Source organism: Mixophyes fleayi, chromosome 2 (assembly GCF_038048845.1).
Source record: "Mixophyes fleayi isolate aMixFle1 chromosome 2, aMixFle1.hap1, whole genome shotgun sequence".
NCBI classification, from domain to species: Eukaryota; Metazoa; Chordata; class Amphibia; order Anura; family Limnodynastidae; genus Mixophyes; species Mixophyes fleayi.
The window spans coordinates 372,364,713-372,386,867 of NC_134403.1; the positions used below are offsets into that span (position 1 = coordinate 372,364,713).

General features: G+C 44.1%; 1 protein-coding gene across 3 annotated transcripts in view; it reads right to left on the minus strand.

Annotated features, from left to right (window-relative positions):
* The window catches only part of TIGIT (T cell immunoreceptor with Ig and ITIM domains), a 36,835-nt gene that overhangs the window by 8,840 nt on the left and 5,840 nt on the right, over positions 1-22,155 (minus strand). For all 3 annotated transcript variants that reach the window (XM_075197400.1, XM_075197401.1, XM_075197402.1), the window contains 2 exons: positions 19,326-19,655; positions 9,226-9,326 (listed from right to left, as the gene is read on the minus strand). In XM_075197400.1, the coding sequence (XP_075053501.1) occupies positions 9,226-9,326; positions 19,326-19,655 (431 nt within the window). The remainder of the gene's footprint in view (positions 1-9,225; positions 9,327-19,325; positions 19,656-22,155) is intronic.

Sequence of the window (22,155 nt, forward strand, 5' to 3'; positions counted from 1 at the left end):
GCATCACTTGTGACACTGAAGACACCAAGAAATTACTTGAGCCCAACGTCGGTCAAACTGGGGGGTATGGATTCGTGGACCAGGATGGGTTAACTGACTGGGCCAAAGCCAAAAACTGGATCCACTCTTGATGCAAAGCTCCTACCGACAGCCACACAGGTGAGGTGACACTGGAGATAGTTGCTGACACAGTTGCCATCCACAGCGGTGAGAGAAAGCAGCGGTGGCAAGATCTGGATAGGCAGATGGAGCTGCGAGGCAAGAGTGGTCGAGATAAAGTTTCCAGCAGAGCCAGAATGCACAAAGGATGAAGTCAGGTAAGGTACGTTAGGAGAGTCCAGCAGAAATGACATCAGAAACTTTAGGAGTTAGGAGATGAACAGGGAGTGGCATTTCCGAGAACGGACTCCCTCTTACTGACTAGGAGGGAGTGTTTCCCGGTCTCTTAAGCCAGAATTCAGGAGGTGCCCATAATCACCAGAATAAAGGCACAGTCTATCTTTGAAACTTCTCTCGTTCCTCAGGAGATAAACAGGGGCGACCGGATTCTGGAAGTGAGGAGCCAGCAGAGGACCTTTCCTGAGTTCTCTCCCTGAAACAGAGGTCTATTCTGATGAACAGGGAGATGAGGGAGTCCAAATCAGCAGAAAGTTCCCTGGAGATGAGCTCAACCTTAATGCTGTCTGTTAGACCCTGCCAAAAGGTAGCAACTAATGCCTCATTATTCCATCTCAGTTCCAATCCCAGGGTTTGAAACTGCACCTCATTTTGGCCAACAGGTAAGGAACCATGGCAGAGATTCTAGAGGCTTGAAGTGCCAGAGGAGACACGCCCGGGCTCATCAAATCTTTTTCGAAAAGTCTCCATAAAGGAGGCAGCGTTTTCGAGGAGAGGATCATTACACTCCCAAAGTGGGGAGGCCCTGGCGAGGGCTTGACCACTGGGCAGGGAGACGATGAAGGCGACCTTGGTTCTCCCTGAGTCAAAGGCACCAGGATTACATTCAAATTGAATGGTGCACTGGTTCAAAAAACCCCTGCACTTCTTAGGATCGCCAACATACTTCTCGGGTGATGGAATGCGTAGCACGAAGCGAGAAGTGGAAGTAAAGGTGGTGGAGGCCCGGGTTGTCACAGCGGTGATGGTTGTAACAGACTGGGCAGCCTCCAAGGAACCCTGCAGAGAATTAAGACTGAAGACAACTCCATGAACACATTGCAGTTGCTGAGCCTGTTCCGCCTCCTTTTGCTCATGGTGCAGGAGGAGATCACAGGCAGAAATTTCACCTGTTCCATCCGTAGATATGGCCAAAGCATACTGTCACAGCCTGTATAAATAGGAGATTACTTGCTGATATTGACTCAACTCATCAGGGAGGTGCAGAGTCTAACATGCCTCCGGTCTTCACCAAGGACACCTGCAAGGGAGTTTTGACTCCGCTGCAGTAGATGTGCAGGTCTCGGCCCTCCAAGTGAGTTACCAGCAAAGCAACTAGATGGTATAGGATGGTCAGGCAATCTGGGTCTAACTGTGTAGACAGGTAAGTACACAGGAGAAATCCAAAGGAGTAGTCAGACAAGCCGAGTCAGACAAGCCGAGTCAGACAAGCAGAGTTGATAATGTGCGGACGAAGGAGTGCTGAAGGGTGATCCAGAAGTATGGTCAGGCAGCCAAATTCAGACACAGAAATTAAATAATGAAGCCAGCAGGGATATCCAGAAGCCAAGTCAGAGGGAAGCCAAGATTGAGCACAGGAGTCAGTCAGGAAGCTGGACAGCAACACTAGGGAACCATGGAACATGGAGGCCCAATACTCCATATACTTTGGCACCCTAATGGTGCCAGAGTTGACTATAAATAGAGTAGTGAGGGCCACGTAATTACCGGCAGCAGTAACGTAGGCAGCCGACGCCGGGCCCAGGAGTAGTATTTTCCTGTTGCCTAGCAATAGGACGTTTATGCATGGAGACCTCTCCCAGGAAGCTGGAGACAATGCATCTGATTGCAGCCGCATCATAGGAGGCAGACACCCGTCCCTGTGTAGTGTACTCTCTCTTAGTAAATTTTGCAGGTTGTGTGTTTATACCTGTATTGGTTACAGTAATTTTTTTCCCACAGTTTTTCCCTGCATGTTGATGCTTGAACAGAGAAACATTCTGTTGAACAGAAAAATACGATCAATCTTCTAGTGCAGAGTGTATGTGAGGAACACTATTTCAAGCAGGAATAAAGAAAGAAAAGCAAATGTTCATCAGCTCAGAGCTTAAACTAGCTGAGGCTAGACTGGATAATGCAATTGTCAACTGTGGAAATTTAAGTAGTATAGGTTTATGGTGCGTACAAAAATATTTTGGAGACTAAACACTGAGAAGTAAACAGTGTTTAATGTCTCAGTATCCTTGGGGTAAGAGAAATAACATAAAATGGCTCGTAAGGTCAGATGCAATCAAAAAATTGGGCCAGATATTCCAACAAAATGGTAGGAGTCACAAACCGAGCTCAGGGTGGACGGCAGACAAGGATAAACAGTAACAGACAGAGGTCGAAGCTGGTGGCAGGCAAGAGTAGTCAAATAAAAACAGGGTCAGTATCAAGCAGACTTCAAACAAACCCCTAATGCTATTACCAGCAGTTAGTGAATGATGCTGACAGCCTAATAAATCCACCAGTAACCATTCCAACAACGGATCAGTCACAGTGCTGTTCGGTCTAATACCTGTTTCGTATAAGTGTCAAGGCAACCAGTGTAAGCAGTTAAACAAGCTGAGACACAGTGGAACACCTAAGCCTGACATTCCTATTCCAGCCTCTGTCCATAATCCTGACATGAATGAACAAATCAGTGGAGTGGAAGTTTTAAAGCAGCAGAAGGTCACCTGGCCCTTAGTTGCATAGATTAGGGAGCGACAAGTAGAAATTTATTCACAGAACTTCACCACCATCACAAAGACAATCCATTTGCAGATAGAAGTAGTGTCACAGTTAAAGGAATTGGTCATGGTCTAATAATGTTCTTAGCTTGGGAGGCAAAGGCCTCGCCATCAAGTTACAAGGTGAAAGTTTATTATCATGGATGGTAGAGTGGTAGCCAGAGCCGAAGCAGGTGAATATCTGTATTTTCTTAACACCGACACTTAGTACCAGGTGTAACAAAGCACACATGGGCATGATAATTGTATCCGCATGTGGCACAAATGCTTTGGGCACAGACACCCAGAAAGCATACAAGAACTCCAAAAGTGGGACCTGACTTATAATTGCTGGACAAGCTGATAGAATGAGTTTTTAAGGTGCGATTGTTGTATAAAAGCTAAAGCCACAAGAGCAACAATTCCAAAAATAAGCAAACATAGCTCCACCAAACCACTCAATCATATACACAGTGACATGTGTGGTCCTATGAAATTACCTACACCAGGAGGCAACAGACATGACTTTTTAAGATATACAGTCTAATGAAGTATTGTGCAATTATTTAACAATGACAAGTGTGACAGGATGGACCACCTTCGCCACTCTGTCGTATTGCTGGGGGCCAGCTGGGCTTGCCTTGCCACCGCTCCCTTTCTTTATCTCAATTTCCCCCATCTAAATGCAGTAGGGTAGGAGGGGCTCTGCTGCCACCACTAGGCTCCTTCACCGGAGTCTAGAACTTCCTTTTGGGTATCTGTTACTGCTACTATTCTGCCTTCAGATCAGAGTTGCTGTGGATGGTTTTCCCTGGCCTATCACACTGACCAGTGCTGCAGGGTATCGGGCAGAGCATTGGTATTAGATGCTGGGTCAGAACCTCGGAACAGCTGGATAATGGATTAGATTGGTCTAATTTGTAGATCACAGGAATTACAGCAAGTAAGTAGGCGTCAAAGTAGGATCCTTAAGCAGTGTTGTTTGGTAGCTCAAGAAGTCCTTACAAGGACATTTACACATTAGTGTGAGGTACTAGCGATCTCTAGAAGTTGCAGATGGAACAATACAATACATGGTCAAACAGGGCTCTATTTATACAGTTTTGGAAACATAACCTGGCAGGTGGTAATCCAGCCCCTTTCCTACCTGGCGCCACAAGTCTGAGATTTTTATATCAGATATTTAGCATCAGGATGTAATATTCTCTAGACTTGAGATAACGCAATTTTAAACTTTAACAAAAATTACATCAATCTGTGACTTCAGAAATCACTTGCTGTTTACATTGTTCAGAGGTTTCCTAGCTCTCTAAGAAACAGGATGAAAAAGCTACACAGAATAGAAAGGTAACGACCCCCTGCTGTGCATTCAGACTAAAAGGATATGTTGGTCAATCTGAGATGAAAAGACTCAGTATGGGATTAGCATTTCTTGCGTTGGGTAGTTACAAAAACAAATTTCCTCCTACATGGCATACAGCCTCAGAAATCAATGCATTTCCAGAACATTGGCAATGATATACATTGGCGCACTGCACCATTAATTAAAATAAATGTATATTTTAAGTTATCTATAAGTGATCTAGTCACACTCCACCCCCCTTGTCCATGCAGGCCACCGGTTGGCCATAGCCCCATGATTTGGCTCCTGGTCCTGCAGTTTTCTTGGGGTTACCAGCGGTGACCTGGGGAATCCGGCTCTTCGTGTCGAGACATCTGCAATGCTGTGTTGTAGCCACTTTAAAGGGTTGTGGTCAGTCACCACTGATATGCCATCCATACAAGTAAGTTTGAATTTTTATACTGCCCAAAGAATGGACAAACATTCTTTTTCAATAGAGGCATACCCCACCTCCTGATCTAGCAGTTTCATGCTCAAATAGGCCACAGGGTGCTCCTACACACCTGGCTAAGTACTGCTCCCAGTCCATACTGTGAGGCGTCAGTTTGCACAATAAAGTCATAATTAAGCGACAACAGCACTGGAGCTTGCAACAGGGCTTCCCTTAATGACGGAAATGTCAGCTCAGAAGTAGGCATTTAGTCCACTTTGTTGGGGAGTTTTATCTTAGTGAGATCTGTCAGGGGCTTTGCTACAGTACTAAAGTCTGGGACAAAATGTCTTTAGTACCCTGTAGTCCCTAAAAGGCAAGTACTTGTTTCTGGGTTGTGGGCAGGGGCCAGTCATGTATTGCCTCTACCTTTGCTGGTTCAGGCATAACCCTACCTCCCTCCATACAAAGCCTCAGGTACTGAGCCTCTACATCCCCATTTAACATTTGTCTGCTCTGATGGTCAGAACTGCTCACTGAATCTTTTCCAACAACCGCCCTACATGGTTCAGATGGTCATACGAGGATTTACTGAAATAGCAATGTCATCCAAGTAAGTCTGAGCAAAGTATTTGCAACCTTCCAGCAGGTAATCACCCACATGGTGTAAGGTGGCTGGCCCGTTCTTCATCCTAATCGGAATGGGAACCACGTATCCCCACACAGCGTGTCTGCTACCATTTCCGCCATCATACCTTTTCCGCAGTGATAGCTTAATCCACCACTGTGAGGATGTACCTCTTCCTTGATCTACTTTGCACAGGTAGTGAACCTATAATGTCCCCAGCCACTCGCTGGAAAGGTTCCCTAATTATTGGCAAGGACCTGAGGGGAGCACAAGCACTGGGGCGCCCAAGCCGCTGACACACATCACAGGACATTCCAGGCCAGAAAAAGTTCTGTGTCAGGCAGGCGCTTCAGTGTTTGGTGTATAGCCATAGGGATTTTGTGGGAAACTGACATCAGCGAAAGCTGAGTGGGACAGCCAGTTGAATTTGTTCCTGGACTGGTCTATCCCTATCTACCTTCCTAACCACACGGTACAGCAACCCAGGTCACACTCGCTGCTTCCGTCCCTGAAAAGCCATTGCCAGCTTGGTGCCTCATGTCTTCCAGTGAGGAATCAGAGAGCTGAGCTGCCCTGAACTTTTTCCTGTAGCCCTTACTATTGTTTAAGTTGGGACATTCTGCAGGGGGGGTCTATGTTGGGGTTACTAGGGTCAGTCAAAGTGGGGTCAGCTAAACGGAAGTCACTGTGGTCAGTTATACGCATCACTGGAGGGCAGAAGAATCCCCGGGCACCCTCACAAGATCAGGTTGACTGAAGACAATATTCTCTGCACTGTAAGGGAATATAGTCTTTTGAGAGGCAAAGAGCTGTCTGGTTACTGAAGATCTAGCAGCTGGAGTCCTCTTTTCCTCTGGGCTAGCTGATGCTGTGGTTGCTTGTGGTGGCTTTTGTCTAGCAGCTGTTGTCTTTTCCTCTTGGTTGGGTTGTGCAGGTGTAGCTCCTAAAGACTGTAGTCTGTCAGTTTGACTCCAGGTAATGGAGTTGAGAAATGCGGTCACAATTCCACCCCCAACATCGCTGCCCAAAATTACATCCATTGGAAGGCCATCCATAACGACATTTCGCAACCCCTGGCCATCTCCCCAGTCCAGATACACCCTTGCAACAGGAACTTTTCTTTTCCAGTCCATCTGCCACAGTCCGTGCAACCCAGCAATACTGCAGCAGGATCAATAAGATGGGGGCTCACTCCAGTGGTCTCGGATAACTCCCAGGAACAGGGCGGAGCGGTCACTGGCTAAAAGTATCTGGATGGTTGGATTCTTGCTTTTGGGGTTGAGTAGAAGAGGGGTGTCCCCCTACCTGTACAGTCCTTGGAGGTTGGCTGTTAACCTGGCACTTCTGCCAGTGTGGCCTAACAATCACTTATTGATCTGTCATCTAGACGGCTTCTTCCAAGGTGGCTAGATTCCTGTCTTGGCACATTTAGTCTGTTACCTCCTCCATTATCTGGGCACCAGCCCTGTGCGCCCACTTCCTGGCAGACTCCTGTAGCAAGTTGGCAAAGTCCTCATGGATGATGTGGAGGTTCTTGGCAAGGTCCCGGAACTTTTGCTGATTGGTGTTCCATTTAGGAACGGCACTTTTTACTATATCATAGTCCGTACAGTCCTCTCAGGGAACTCCACAGTAAGCCTTGATTGCAAGTCCTTGCAGTGTGGACACCAAATGCTTCACCCATTTCACTCTGAATACAGTGTGTAGCCTGCAGGTCCTTTCAAATACTTGCTGGTGCTCATCAATATTCCAACACTGTCCTCAAATTTAGGGCAAGGTAGAGATGATAATCCAGATTCGCTCTGGGGCCACTTACCTCCTGGACTGCAGGGCTGGCGCCCTTCCCTCTCGGTGCCATGCCTCAATGACATGTGCCCGCTCTGCTGCAGTTGCCTTGTCCCTTAAGTACGCCAGCTGGGTCCTTAGCGCAGCTGCCCTGTGCTTATCATAGGACAGAGGGGCTGCTCTGTGTAATGCCATTACACAGAGTCTCAAGGTGCGCCTTGGACATATTGGTGTATGCAGACATCTTGTGCATTCTTCTGGCTGCAGTTATTCCTCCCCTGAATAACTCAGTTCTCCTAACTGGTGCAGAAAAAGTCGCCTGGGGTTATCCACCACTTGCCACCAGAAATCTGTGACAACATGGACCTCCTATGCCATCCTCTCATGTTGCTGGGTACTGGGTGGACTTGCCTTGCCACCGTCCACTTTCAACAAGTAACAGATTCCAGTTTTGTTTGGAATTCAAGTTACTATAAAATATAGAACAATGTTGGACCTCTGGAGCTATAGGGGGAGTTTGCTAGATAACAGGATCTCTGCATTAGAAGCTATGTCTAACTTTTCATTTTACTTGGCCACAGCTGAGGTTCATATACCTTTATTTCCATTTCTGAGCCCCCTTGCCTACAACACTGAACTGTGTTTTATATGATTTAAAGCACCTCTTTAATAAAGTGCTCCTCCACCAGTTGCCCCTGCACTCCCTGAACCAGCAGGCGTGCGTCACAAGGTACAGCTGCAGACAAGGCAATATGTCGCCAGGGGACATGGTTGAGTGGTGACATGCCTGTTTCGCCCTCCCCTGCTACATGAGAGACAGGCACACCTCCAGTGATGTCTGCCGAGGTCCGAAAGACTCGGGCTATTACCCAGAGGGTGTGACATGGGACTCGAGGTTGTAACAATCTTCAGTTTCCCGTGATTATTGTATGACATATAATTGAAAAAGAGTAGTAGAGTAGAGCACTGACACGGGTTCACAAAAGGGGACAAGGTAAGTGACCGCATGACTGCAAGAGAAACTAGAGTGAGGTCTTGTCTACAAAATAAGAGTCGGCTGAGGGACTGTTAGGACTGTAGGAACCAGGAGAGAGAGGTAGGTGCAAATGTGTAACTTACTTAAGAGGTGGGTGTGTTCTAAAGTGGACAACTTCTTTAATATGATATACATTTGTGTCAGTAAAATGGTGGTTGTATGATTACAATGAATGTCTCAAGAAGAGAAATCACGTCAAGAGAAATGACTTGGTGGACACACAAGAATACAATGCCAGATGGTGTTCACCACGCTTCCTACAAGGCAAAAATAGGACTTTTGAAGGTAAGAACTATGTTGCTTTACACTAATAATACGGGTTAATATACCATCTGACAGCCCAACTTTAAAGTTTTCTTAGTAACTTACCACTAAAACGTTTGTCCCTCCGAAAGATCATCAGTTAGAGCAGGCCTGTCCAACCTGCGGCCCTCCAGGTGTTGTGAAACTACAAGCCCCAGCATGCTTTGCCAGTAGACAACCTGTTGATAGCTGGAAGGGCATGCTGGGACTTGTAGTTTCACAACATCTGGAGGGCCGCAGGTTGGACAGGCCTGGGTTAGAGCTTGTGGTGCAGATGCCTCCTAACAGGTGTATTTATGTGTTTCTGCAGGTCTGTATAAGATGCATCTGCCTATATACAACTTCACTGTACTTGGACAACATTAGAAACCCCCCTCCGTCCCCCATCCCGGCTCTCGTAAGTGCCAGAATCGCTCAAGTCTGCAAAGGCGTATATGCATGAGTCCACTTTCTAGGCACGGTACAATTTCAGGAAAGATGTGCCACGTGAACTGACACTCATAAGGCTCTGTGTGTCCATCTGTGACCCAAAATCTACTCACCTGATTTTCAATAGATTTGCAGGATTAATATCTTAATGAAAAACAGCAAAGAGGTATAGAGAGGATACAGTGGATAATTACTGTAATTCCATAGCTTTACCACAATCAAATAATATTTACAGACTTTAAATCCTGAAAGTTAATCATTAAACGTTTTCTTATATATAGAACTTTCCCACAACGACAATTGATCCTGTTGGCTTACACGGTACATGTTTCTGTATCAGTGAATAGTTTTGACTCTTTTTACCTTGTAGTAGAAAATTCCAATGCTTCCAGTGACCAGAAGAAGGATTCCAAAACCCATGAAAATCCAGATATAATGTTCACGTGTCCATGGAAAGCCCTTTGCTGGGGAAATATAAAATAATATATAATAAATGCCAAAGAGATAAAATGAGCATCAGGCTGTAAGGGGGAGAGTCAGGGAGGGCGCAGATAATTCATGGAGAAGACAAAAGTAGAACTGGACTAAATCTGGGCACACACACCGCAATGTCATCGCTGACACCTGCAAGTGGCCCCTTTATCGCAATATGTGCAGCCCCAATATGAGTGCAAATCCTCATAATATTCTGATTGTTGTGAACATTACAGTGATCAGATTAGCTAATAACCTGGGTACATACAAACAAGCAGGAGATAAAGATTATTTCTGAGAACCTTATTTATTTAATCTGCTTGTCTGTTATGTACCCAGTTTATTAACCAATCAGAAAATTGATATGTACAGATCATTTCAGATCATGAGTGATGAATAATCTTATGGGAGGCAGTGATGTTCCAGGTTAGACGTGTGAGGGGAGATGTTCCAGGTTAGATATGTAAGAGTGATGATGTCCCAGGTTAGAGGTGTGAGGGGAGATGTTCCAGGTTAGACATGTGAGGGGAGATGTTCCAGGTTAGATATGTAAGAGAGACGATGTCCCAGGTTAGAGGTGTGAGGGGAGATGTTCCAGGTTAGACGTGTGAGGGGAGATGTTCCAGGTTAGATATGTAAGAGAGACGATGTCCCAGGTTAGATATGTAAGAGTGATGATGTCCCAGGTTAGAGGTGTGAGGGGAGATGTTCCAGGTTAGATATGTAAGAGAGACGATGTCCCAGGTTAGAGGTGTGAGGGGAGATGTTCCAGGTTAGACGTGTGAGGGGAGATGTTCCAGGTTAGATATGTAAGAGAGACGATGTCCCAGGTTAGAGGTGTGAGGGGAGATGTTCCAGGTTAGACATGTGAGGGGAGATGTTCCAGGTTAGATATGTAAGAGAGACGATGTCCCAGGTTAGAGGTGTGAGGGGAGATGTTCCAGGTTAGACGTGTGAGGGGAGATGTTCCAGGTTAGATATGTAAGAGAGACGATGTCCCAGGTTAGATATGTAAGAGTGATGATGTCCCAGGTTAGAGGTGTGAGGGGAGATGTTCCAGGTTAGATATGTAAGAGAGACGATGTCCCAGGTTAGAGGTGTGAGGGGAGATGTTCCAGGTTAGACGTGTGAGGGGAGATGTTCCAGGTTAGATATGTAAGAGAGACGATGTCCCAGGTTAGAGGTGTGAGGGGAGATGTTCCAGGTTAGACGTGTGAGGGGAGATGTTCCAGGTTAGATATGTAAGAGAGACGATGTTCCAGGTTAGAGGTGTGAAGGGGGATGTTGCTATAGGCAACATCTCCACTTTTTCAAACCCGCAGTTTAGTAAATATAGCCCTAGGTGTGAGAGGTAAGATGTTCCAGGTTAATGTCATGAGAAGGGAGACTCGCCAAACAGCACAGAATGTTTATTAGAGCCCAAGAGTTCTAAATAACACAGAGAGACAGTTTCCAATGAGAGCACATGAGCGGAAAACAAGTTCTTACCACGTGGCGATCGCCAGTACTGTCATCAGTAATAAATCTCTCCCTGCAGGCTCTTGGCCTCTTGAAAGATGGAGCTTGATAACCGAACAGAGAAACACCAAAAGTTGTAGCTGTTTTCAAAGAAGGAGTTAGAGGATTTGCTAATGAAATAGAGTCATAGAGTCAAGTTTATTATCTCTCGGGTACACGGACCATCCGGTCAATGTAGATCAGAAGGTATGGGTAATACACTAGCACATATACTTTATAGGCAATAAGCTTGGCATCCCTGCACAGAGGGGCGTTTAGATTAGAGATGCTCACTGACCCCCGTGTTTTGGTTTTGGTTTTGGATCTGGATTACCGTCGTGTTTTGATTTTGCCAAACCGTGATTGCATATTTTGGTTTTGGTTTTATTTGGTTTTGTTTTGCATTTTTGCAAAAAATAATTTTTTTCTGATCTAAAATAACCTAATTTAGTGCTCCACTAGTTTCTTGGATAAGTGAGGTAATTCTAAAGCTAATAAATTATGAAAAAAACTGTTTAATCCCTGGTAGGCCGTCCTTAATGCGAGCACTTGCCTGCAAATTATACAGACAAGCCTGGTTGTCTACCTCCTCCATCTTTGATTATTGGCAATGTAGCCATTGTCTTTGGGTGTACATTACACCCTCCACTTGTAGTTGAATAGAAAAAAAGCAGCCTGCATAAACTGTGGAATTAGAAAGTAAAAATAAATGGACCACGGTAGTTTGGTGGCTATCTATGTCCCCCCCGCCCTCCACTTGTAGTTGAATAGAAAAAAAGCAGCCTGCATAGACTATGGAATTAGAAAGTAAAAATAAATGGACCACGGTAGTTTGGTGGCTATCTATGTCCCCCCCGCCCTCCACTTGTAGTTGAATAGAAAAAAAGCAGCCTGCATAGACTGTAGAATTAGAAAGTAAAAATAAATGGACCAAGGTAGTTTGGTGTCTGTCTGCATCAGACCCCCTCTCCACTAGGAGTAAAATAGAAAACTATTCAGCCGTTATAGAGTCTAGAATATAAATAGAAATTGAGAAAGGCAATTTGGTATCTGTCTGCGTCATAATCATCAACATCATCATCATCATTAGTGCACTCGTCGCCTACACAAATCTCCCCCTTATCCTCTTCTAATTCCAAAGTGACATCCTCGTGCTGTTCAGGCACCCATCAGCAGAACTGCTGAAAGGACCCTTCTTTATGGGTACACTAACAGAATGCTCACGATTAGACATCCCACTGTTGGATGGACTCTCCACAGGGATTGGTGTCATTTCTGATTCAGAGCAAACATTATCCTCTAATGCTTTAATGTTATCTTGCAGCTCGGCTTTGACGTGTAACAATAGTTGTGCACCACTTGTAGGCTCGGTAACATTTTTGGATCTGCCACTAATAGAGAAAGGTGAAGGCCTCATTCTCTCTTTGCCACTGCGAGTATAGAATGGCATGTTGGCAATTTTTTTTTTATCAGCACTTAACTTTTCCTCAGTTACACTTCTTTTTCGCTTCAACAGGGTAAATTTTTTTTGGGGGTGTGTTTTTTAGACTGATTTCAAAAGACTGTGTAGCTTCACATCGCCTTGCCCAGATGACGTACTGGGAACACTACCATCAGGACTGGTGACCGAACCTGGTTGCTCATTCTGCTCATATGTGGACTGCTTTGAATCCATTCTGAGCCCAAAGCACTTGTAGTGCTACAAATTGTTTTAGATACTGCTGACAAATATGACTTTTGACAGCCAGAAATATTAATGCAAAAAAATAGGAGACACCCCAAAAGCACTTGGAATGCTAAATATTATATTTTTAGTCTGCTGACAAATAGGACTTTTGACAGGCAGAAATATTAATGCAAAAGAATGGGGGACACCCCAAAAGCACTTGTAGTGCCAAATATTGAAAAAAAAAAAAAGACTCCTCTATCCTCCTCTCTTCTCTATCAATTTTTATCAGAATTGTAATCAGAATGGTATTCTCTGTCCCTGCTCTAATCAGCCTGTGACTACACCCTGCTCTCTCCCTCTGTCAAATGGCGATGGATTGCTGTGGAGGCAGGTATTTATAATTTTCAAGTATCGCGAGAACCGAGCCCCGAGATCCGACGACGTCACAATGACGTTCGGCCTAGTTTTGGAATCCGAGCTGGCGGGAGAGTACCGAGCCTACTCGGCTCGGTACTCGGATAGGCAAAGTTCGGGTGTGTTCGGTTCTCGAGGAACCGAGCCCACCCATCTCTAGTTTAGATTGACATTTATAATGATTGAATAACTATTAGTTACGTGCGCCTCCACATTAGAGAATGTGCCTCCCTGACCACAAGTAGAGGCAAACTAATGTGGTGGTGCGCGTAATGAGGCTGTCGGATTGCTTGACTCCAGGAGTACTGGTCTTCTCTGCGCTATATTTGGTACCAGTATGGTGACAATGGGGGAGCCCCGGAGCCACCATTTTGTCCCAAGGGGTGAACTGGGCAAAAACAGAGGAAGGCCACTGTATGCTGTTGAGAAAGGACACAAGTTTTCTAAAGACAAATTGCAGTTGTGCCAGCATGTTACAGACACCTTATTACCAAAAGAATAGAAGCTGTACAAGTGGTACAACTTCCCAAAAACAAGAAGCAGGCGAGAATTTTCTTCGTTATTATTCGGTATTATCGTCAATGGATTCCAAATTTTTTACAGACAGCATCCCCACTGTTTGAGCTCACAAAGAGCACAGCACCACATCCAGTCATACACACTACAGAAACAAAGGAATGTTTTTCTGCACTGAAACAAGTACTATCCAGTTCACCTGCATTGGGTATCCCAACAAATGACAAACTATTTTCTTTTTTCACATATGAGCAGTTAGGACATGCATCAAGCATGCTTACACAGATACATGGTGACAAAGGCCTGTAGAATACTACAGGCCCCCCCTAGATCCGGTAGCTCCGGCTCTACCAGTATGTTTCAGAGCTGTAGCAGCAGCTGCACTGGTACATGACAAATCTTAAGACATTGTCCTTGGACATGCTAACATGTAAATTAACACAACACATTTCTACTGTTAGGCTTACAACATGGGAACTCAGTATACTGGTTCCTTCTAACATCATTTTGCAAAGATGTACAGTCCTTAATCCTGCTACACACCTGACTATCCCTGAGGATGTTGAGCTGTTGGTAGCTCTTGAGGACTGGGTTTGGGCACATCTGGAGTAGAGGGTTTGCACCATAAAATCCATGCACACCTAGGCCTGGATTGCTGCATCCACCAACTTCAGAGGCAGTGGAGCATTGTGAGCTGCAGGAGCATTAGAAGGAGGAATAGTATGTAGACCAGTGCTTCATTTCTGATGGTGCTTTCAATGGTAATTCACAAGTACATGTGACTGTGTGTGACTACTGAAACCTTTTTGCATGAGTACTGGTATCATTTCTGATTGGGAAAAAAAGCAGTGTGTAAGACATTATTTAATTAGTAATATGATATTTCAAGAACCCCAGATATTTGTAAAATCAAACATATAAAACTAAGGTAACTTGCTTGTGTCTAATAATGTCAGAATAATATGAATTGCTCATTTAAATTTTAGCATGAGAGGTGATAATCATTGTTCTCATTAATTGAAAAATATTGTTTAAAAAATTAGATTATTACAGGTTTAAGCAATTAACTCTAAAGAAATAAAAGACATATATATTGCTGTCATCATGGGACAGGATAATAGAATGTATGCTAATTTTCCAGACAAATTTAAGAAAATGACATATATGAGCATAAAATGCCTTAATTTGGTGTGTTATTATAAAGTAATTTTAATACATTAAAATAATAATGCAAACTGTTCAGGATGTGCTTTTCAAAAAAGGTTTTGATTTTAAGAAGACATTTTGCATAATGTATGCAAAAGATACACAGCTGCTGAATGGAGTATCACATTCAGACACCAAAGGCAAAATAAGCCACATTTGTGCATTTATCTCCAATAATCTTTAGGTTCTTAGTGCCCATTTTGAAGAAAATATAAATGCACATCTACTGGTAACAGCACTCAAATGCATAATTACACTAACGAGGAAAAAATTATTTGCAGGGGTAGATATCTATCTGAACATAGTCACCTTGTCACGTTTAATGACCCTACCTAGTTTATAGACTGTGCTCTTGCATTGTAAAAACTACTTCACCTATGATACAGAACATTTATATGTTCATGTATTACATGTATTATGTTTCACAGAACAGCTAGCCAGAGAACTTGCCAAAGTGGTGGAGCCAGGGGCGGACCTAGATTTTTTGGGAGGAGGGTTATTTAGAACCCTGCCCTCTTTTTCACTTCTAGCAGTAGTGTGCTTCCTGCAGCATTTGCCCCGATTGCCCCCTCTGAATCTGCCACTGGGTGGAGCTATCCTCCAACGTGGAAATGGAGGAGTAGGAGGCACCATCTGGCACAGTTCAAGAGGAGGAGGAGGTGGTGGAGTTGGTTGCTACATGGGGTTGATGGAGGTGGATAAGGAACCAGCTGTGGACCCCAGCAAGGTAATTATTGTACATTTACCATACATGCCAACTGTCCTGAGTCAAGGCCCATAAAAGGGGCATGACTTATGAAACTGGGCGGAGTTTTGTCTCAAATCCGGCATTTCTGGCCAGGAAGTGGGCGTTTCTGGAAGGGGCTTTTTGTGGATCTGCACAGGGATTATTTTACCCCGGTTATTTACTATAGTAGTCAGATGTGGTATGAAGGTAACTATGTACTTGAAGACAAATTAGGTAAATAATAAGAGTGTTTATGTTTCACTGCAGAGAAAATGTTGAATTTTATATTTATATTAAATTATATTTTCATGGTCTCAGGTCCTAAAAATAATCAACGCAGGTTCTGTTTTGTTTCCAAATCAAAGTCCAAATGCAAACGATTACTGAACCGCTTCTCAAACTATTTATAGATAGATATTATATACTAATATAGGTATAGACTCTGCTTATCAAACATTAGTAGGACACATGAGGAAGTGAAACCCCCCAAAATAGAACTGAAAATAATAATTATTATAAATGTAGAACCTAAAACACATCAATATCAGTAATTTGATATCAGTAATTTGTTTCTGCTGCACCGACACAAATTGTACCTTGTTTTTTTGAGAATTTGAATATTTAAAATTTGTAGAAAATACCACTAGCCTCCTGTCGCGGAAAAGTAAAAATACCCATTTTTTAAAAAAATTGCAAAAAAGTGAACCAAAAGCAAATGTGTCTATTTTTTTTTTTCTAAACACCACCAAGAAATACTTTGTGGTTTTTGACTTGGCACCAATCCACCTTTTTAAAACAGCAGAAAACAGGATTCTATACATTCGTTTTCATAATAAAACCTGCACTTGAAAATGATGATGCATTTTTTTTGCTAGTTTGCAATGGTCTTGAATGAAATGCATAAAAATTGTAGGAATAATAATAAAGATAGACAATGTACCCCATCAAATGAAGGTATCCCTGTGTTTATGGAAGCCAGGATGGGGGAGATTTGGGCATTATAAACCCTCATCTCTGCACTTCTTAACACTTTCTGTAGTACAAGGTGTTATTGTCTGGTGGTCACTAGACAGTAGCCAATAAGGAGGAACCATATTTGAAAGAGGGGACTCCCCTCCATTGTTGGCGCCCCTTAATGTATTGAAGCCAGGATGGGGGAGATCTACTATTTGTCGGGTTATACTCACACACAATCTAAAATGTGTGTCTTAAGTACAGGGCTCTATTTTTGTACAAACCTGTTGAATAAGTGATTTGATTTGAAGGCGGCATTATATAATTCCCTAGACAACTAAGGTTGAAAGATTATATTGACCAACATAAAGTACCTTGCACCAATATGAGATGCTCTTGAGGTAAAAATATTTCTGATCCACCCTCACAGAATTTAGTGATACCTTTTTATCAATGTAATAAAAGTATTGATACCTTTATAAGTTTAATAATACATTTTACAAACTGAGGATTAATTTCTGTTACCTTACACTCTGTGAAAAGGATGCATCATGTTAATTATTATATTGTAATTCATGCGGAAGAGTAGTTCCCCCAAAAACCAGGGGATTATTTAAGTAAGATTGATATTAGGAGACAACTTTCTGATACCAGCTGTTACAAATCTCTTAGATTTTACCCTAAAATGATTTATAAAAGAAAGATTCATAGGTATATAATAGGTGGATACAGGATGTGGCAGACCAATCATATCTGCCCGTGGATCTTTATGTCAACCTTTGTCTCATCACAATGATTTCTTCTTGCAGATTGTTCTCCAGCATTCTCCATCATTTGTGACACTACAGCTTTTGTTACTTGTTTGTCTTAATGTTTCTCTGTTTCTGAAATTTTTATAGTCACACTTGTTGTTTCTCGTTTGTACATTAGCACATTAGCATTCCCCATGTAGATGGTACTGACGCAGTTAGACAATCTGCCATCTCCAATCTACATTATTATGGTCCGCCTATTGACTATTTGATTTTATTAATTGATGTTATTCTTCACAAGAATATTTTTTAATTTGCAGTTACAGGGCACTGCAATGGGGTTAAACATGGCCCCATCATACCCTAATCTTTTCATGTATCAGTATGAGTAGGCCTACGTTGACTGAATCTCGTTCTTGTGGTTTATTTTTTTCTATGAACAATACATTGATGATGAACAGACACTGATTGCTTTAGTAGATAAACACAGTTCTTTGAACAAAAACATACAGTACACTTTATCATATTATTTATCTGCCATCAATTTTTTGGATGGCGGCATCACATGTTCTAATTTGGGTATCTCTATTACTATCAACTGAAAACAAACTAATAAGAACACATTGCTGATGACTAATAGATTTAATCCCAAAAAAAAGTTTTTCCCGTTTCACAACTCTTACGGATATAATCTCACCTACGGGCCTAATGATCGTAATCTGTCAAGTTTTTTATATCATTTTTTTAACTATTAAATATGGGATGAACTTTATTTATTTGCAGTATTCTCCATAGCAACCAATTTGAGTGGTCTACCTGTTATCGGCTGTTTCTTGGTAACGATGGATGTGTAGGTCTGCCCTATGATGTCATTCTGTATCATAATTTGCATATAAACTCTGTGTACTAGGTACTTTTTGTGGCAGCCCTTGATTAAGGTGAAAAGTGGTCAACAAAACAGCCGTCAGGCACTTTGTACTGCAGATTGGTTTACTTCCTTCTATGATGGAATAAGTTTTTTTTTATTTACTCCATAGATATATATGAGTGCAGGATTGGTTACCTAATATGTCAAGTAATGAACATGCTCTTATATCTGCTATTTGCTCCCATTGGAGCAGTGCTAGTGATGTGACAAATTTAGGAACTGATTCACTAAAGGGTGAAAATGGGTGTTTTTGCTGGAAAACTGGGCAAAGACTGGCGATAATCAGCCCCATGCTTTTGCACAGAGAATCCTACTTATTAAGTATCACAGCGGTGCTTGTTGTGATCTTAGAATAAAGCATTTATCTTGTTTACATTCTTTTTATTTCGAAAAAAATCAGTTTAGAAATGTAAAAAATATATACACATACCGTATACATTTTAATACTAGGGGCTAGATTTACTAAACTGCAGGTTTGAAAAAGTGGATATGTTGCCTATAGCAACCAATCAGATTCTAGTTGTCATTTATTTAGTATATTCTACAAAATGACAGCTAGAATCTGATTGGTTACTAAAGGCAACATCTCCACTTTTTCAAACTCGCAGTTTAGTAAATATATCCCCCAAATCTGTTTTTGCTATTGGAACTGAAAGCTCAAATCTGAAAAATGAGCGTATTTGCCTAGGTAAGGGGACTAATGATAAACAGGCCTCTATATTACTGTGACTGCAGATAGCCCCCATTCCCAGTGTCACTGCCAGTTGTGGTTGAGATTGGAGTGTGGGGGGGAAAGGACATGAATTATTTTAATCTTTAAGAGAGTGGGGGTGTTCTTGGGGCTAGTGAAAGATATGCGAGCACCCCCACCCCCACTCAGCATATGTCACTCATTCAGTATTTTAGGTGCCCCCAAACCATAGCCGTCTGCCTAGTTTCACCTAACGGTAGAACAGGATGAGGGTGATCTGCCCTGTGTAATAACTTGTAGTCTTCTGCCTTTATATGAGGATGGAACGCCATGATGACATCTAAGATCTTTATAAATTTCAGTAAGGGACATACTAAACTACTTATAAATATCTGCCGCGGGTTCAGCTGGACACCATTGGTGGACAACCATAAACATTCAGACTAGAAACGGATACTGACATCCAGGGGAAGAGAAGTGGCACTGTGCAGTTAGACAGTAATAAGAACATTTAGGACACATGTTCAAAACCCATGGAAATAAGTATCTATTTCCCTTCCCATGAACATTTCTTCTCTCCATACATTATACATTAAAGAGTAACGTAATAAAATTACATGTATATTTATACTGACCTAAAACCTGAAGATAGATTTTTCCAACATATTTTCCATGCGGGAAGGTGTTGTAGATACAGCAGTACAGTCCGGTGTCATTCCCGTTCACGTTTGATATTGTAATTCCGTAATCTTTGGCCAAGGACATCCGGTGTGAGAATTCCTTGACTACTTGTCCTTTAATTTTGTAGTTATTTACATGAAACCCAATATGCACCTCGTTGCAGAAGTTCCAATTCACCTGTGTGACCTTGGTGTCCTCAAGAAGGAGCTCACACCTCAGGGTGACGTCGTTTCCAGCCGTAGTTGTAATATCGTGAGTCCTAAGGGGTGCTCCAGTCAGGACTCCTACATAGTGGAACAAAGAACACTCGTAACTCTGTCAGTTAAAGACATACCCTCTGCTGGTTCCTGAGTATTCCAGGACACAACTTCATACACACAGTAAGTGTGTGTGTGTGTGTGTGTTCCCTGGTTAAATAGAAGCGTGAGGTGCTACCCTATTACTTAAGCAAAATATAGCGCATATTCTCTACCTATATTTCAAAACCAGCCAACCAAATGATATTAAATCATATTTAAATCAATAAAAACAATAAATATTGATTTACTTGATACATAAAAGTTATTGTATGTGTAGGGGGAGAATTTGGGCGTGTCCTAGCTCAGCTGTAAATCACAGTGTAAAGATAAAGCTGCTCAGTATTTGTGTGATACATGTAACAGCAGTCAGCACTCTTCCTGCATGTAAATAGAATAATAATTGCTTTTGCCCCCCTTGTATTGCAACATGCAGGACCGCCATCAAAGGGGCACGGCCGTTACGGCTGTGAGGAGCCTGGACAGACCCCCCTAGTCTGTCCGGGCCCCCTATCCTGGCCGCCTGTCTTCTGTCAGGTTTCTTGGCAGCTCCCAGACAGTGATAGGCTGGGAGTGTGCACCGCGGTGACATCATCACTGCGCGGTCTGTCCAAGTCTATCACTGTCTGGGAGCCGCAGCATCACAGAGGCAAGGTAAGTGAAGTAGAGTGATTATATGGGGAAGGGGTGGGGTGGAGTATGACAGAGCGTGTATTGTGATGGGGGAGGGGGACATGTACAGAGATGGGGGGTGGGGCACATGTACAACAATGGGGGAGGGGACATGTACGGTGATGGGGGAGGTGGGCATGTACAGAGATGGGGGGTGAGACATGTACGGAGATGGGGAAGAGGGACATGTACAACAATGGGGGAGGGGCATGTACAGCGATGGGGGAGTGGGACATGTACGGAGATGGGGGAGGGGGACATGTACGGTGATGGGGGAGGGGGACATGTACGGAGATGGGGGAGGGGGACATGTACGGTGATGGGGGAGGGGACATGTACGGAGATGGGGAAGAGGGACATGTACGGAGATGGGGGAGGGGGACATGTACGGTGATGGGGGAGGGGGACATGTACGGAGATGGGGAAGAGGGTCATGTACGGAGATGGGGAAGAGGGACATGTACGGACATGGGGGAGGGGGACATGTACGGACATGGGGAAGGGGGACATGTACGGAGATGGGGGAGGGGGACATGTACGGAGATGGGGGAGGGGGACATGTACGGAGATGGGGAGGGGGACATGTACGGTGATGGGGGAGGGGGACATGTACAGAGATGGGGAAGAGGGACATGTACGGTGATGGGGGAGGGGGACATGTACAGTGATGGGGAGGGGGACATGTACGGTGATGGGGGAGGGGGACATGTACGGAGATGGGGGAGGGGGACATGTACGGAGATGGGGGAGGAGGACATGTACGGAGATGGGGGAGGGGGACATGTACAGAGATGGGGAAGAGGGTCATGTACGGAGATGGGGAAGAGGGACATGTACGGAGATGGGGAAGAGGGACATGTACGGACATGGGGAAGGGGGACATGTACGGACATGGGGGAGGGGGACATGTACGGACATGGGGGAGGGGGACATGTACGGACATGGGGGAGGGGGACATGTACGGACATGGGGGAGGGGGACATGTACGGACATGGGGAAGAGGGACATGTACGGAGATGGGGAAGAGGGTCATGTACGGAGATGGGGAAGAGGGACATGTACGGTGATGGGGAAGAGGGACATGTACGGTGATGGGGAAGAGGGACATGTACGGTGAAGGGGAAGAGGGTCATGTACGGAGATGGGGAAGAGGGACATGTACGGTGATGGGGAAGAGGGACATGTACGGAGATGGGGAGAGGGACATGTACGGAGATGGGGAGAGGGACATGTACGGAGATGGGGAAGAGGGACATGTACAGTGATGGGGGAGGGGGACATGTACGGTGATGGGGAGGGGGACATGTACGGTGATGGGGGAGGGGGACATGTACGGAGAGGGGAAAGAGGGTCATGTACGGAGATGGGGAGAGGGACATGTAGGGAGATGGGGAGAGGGACATGTACAGAGATGGGGAGAGGGACATGTACGGAGATGGGGAAGAGGGACATGTACAGTGATGGGGAAGAGGGACATGTACGGACATGGGGAAGGGGGACATGTACGGACATGGGGGAGGGGGACATGTACGGACATGGGGGAGGGGGACATGTACGGACATGGGGGAGGGGGACATGTACGGACATGGGGAAGAGGGACATGTACGGAGATGGGGAAGAGGGTCATGTACGGAGATGGGGAAGAGGGACATGTACGGTGATGGGGAAGAGGGACATGTACGGTGATGGGGAAGAGGGACATGTACGGTGAAGGGGAAGAGGGTCATGTACGGAGATGGGGAAGAGGGACATGTACGGTGATGGGGAAGAGGGACATGTACGGAGATGGGGAGAGGGACATGTACGGAGATGGGGA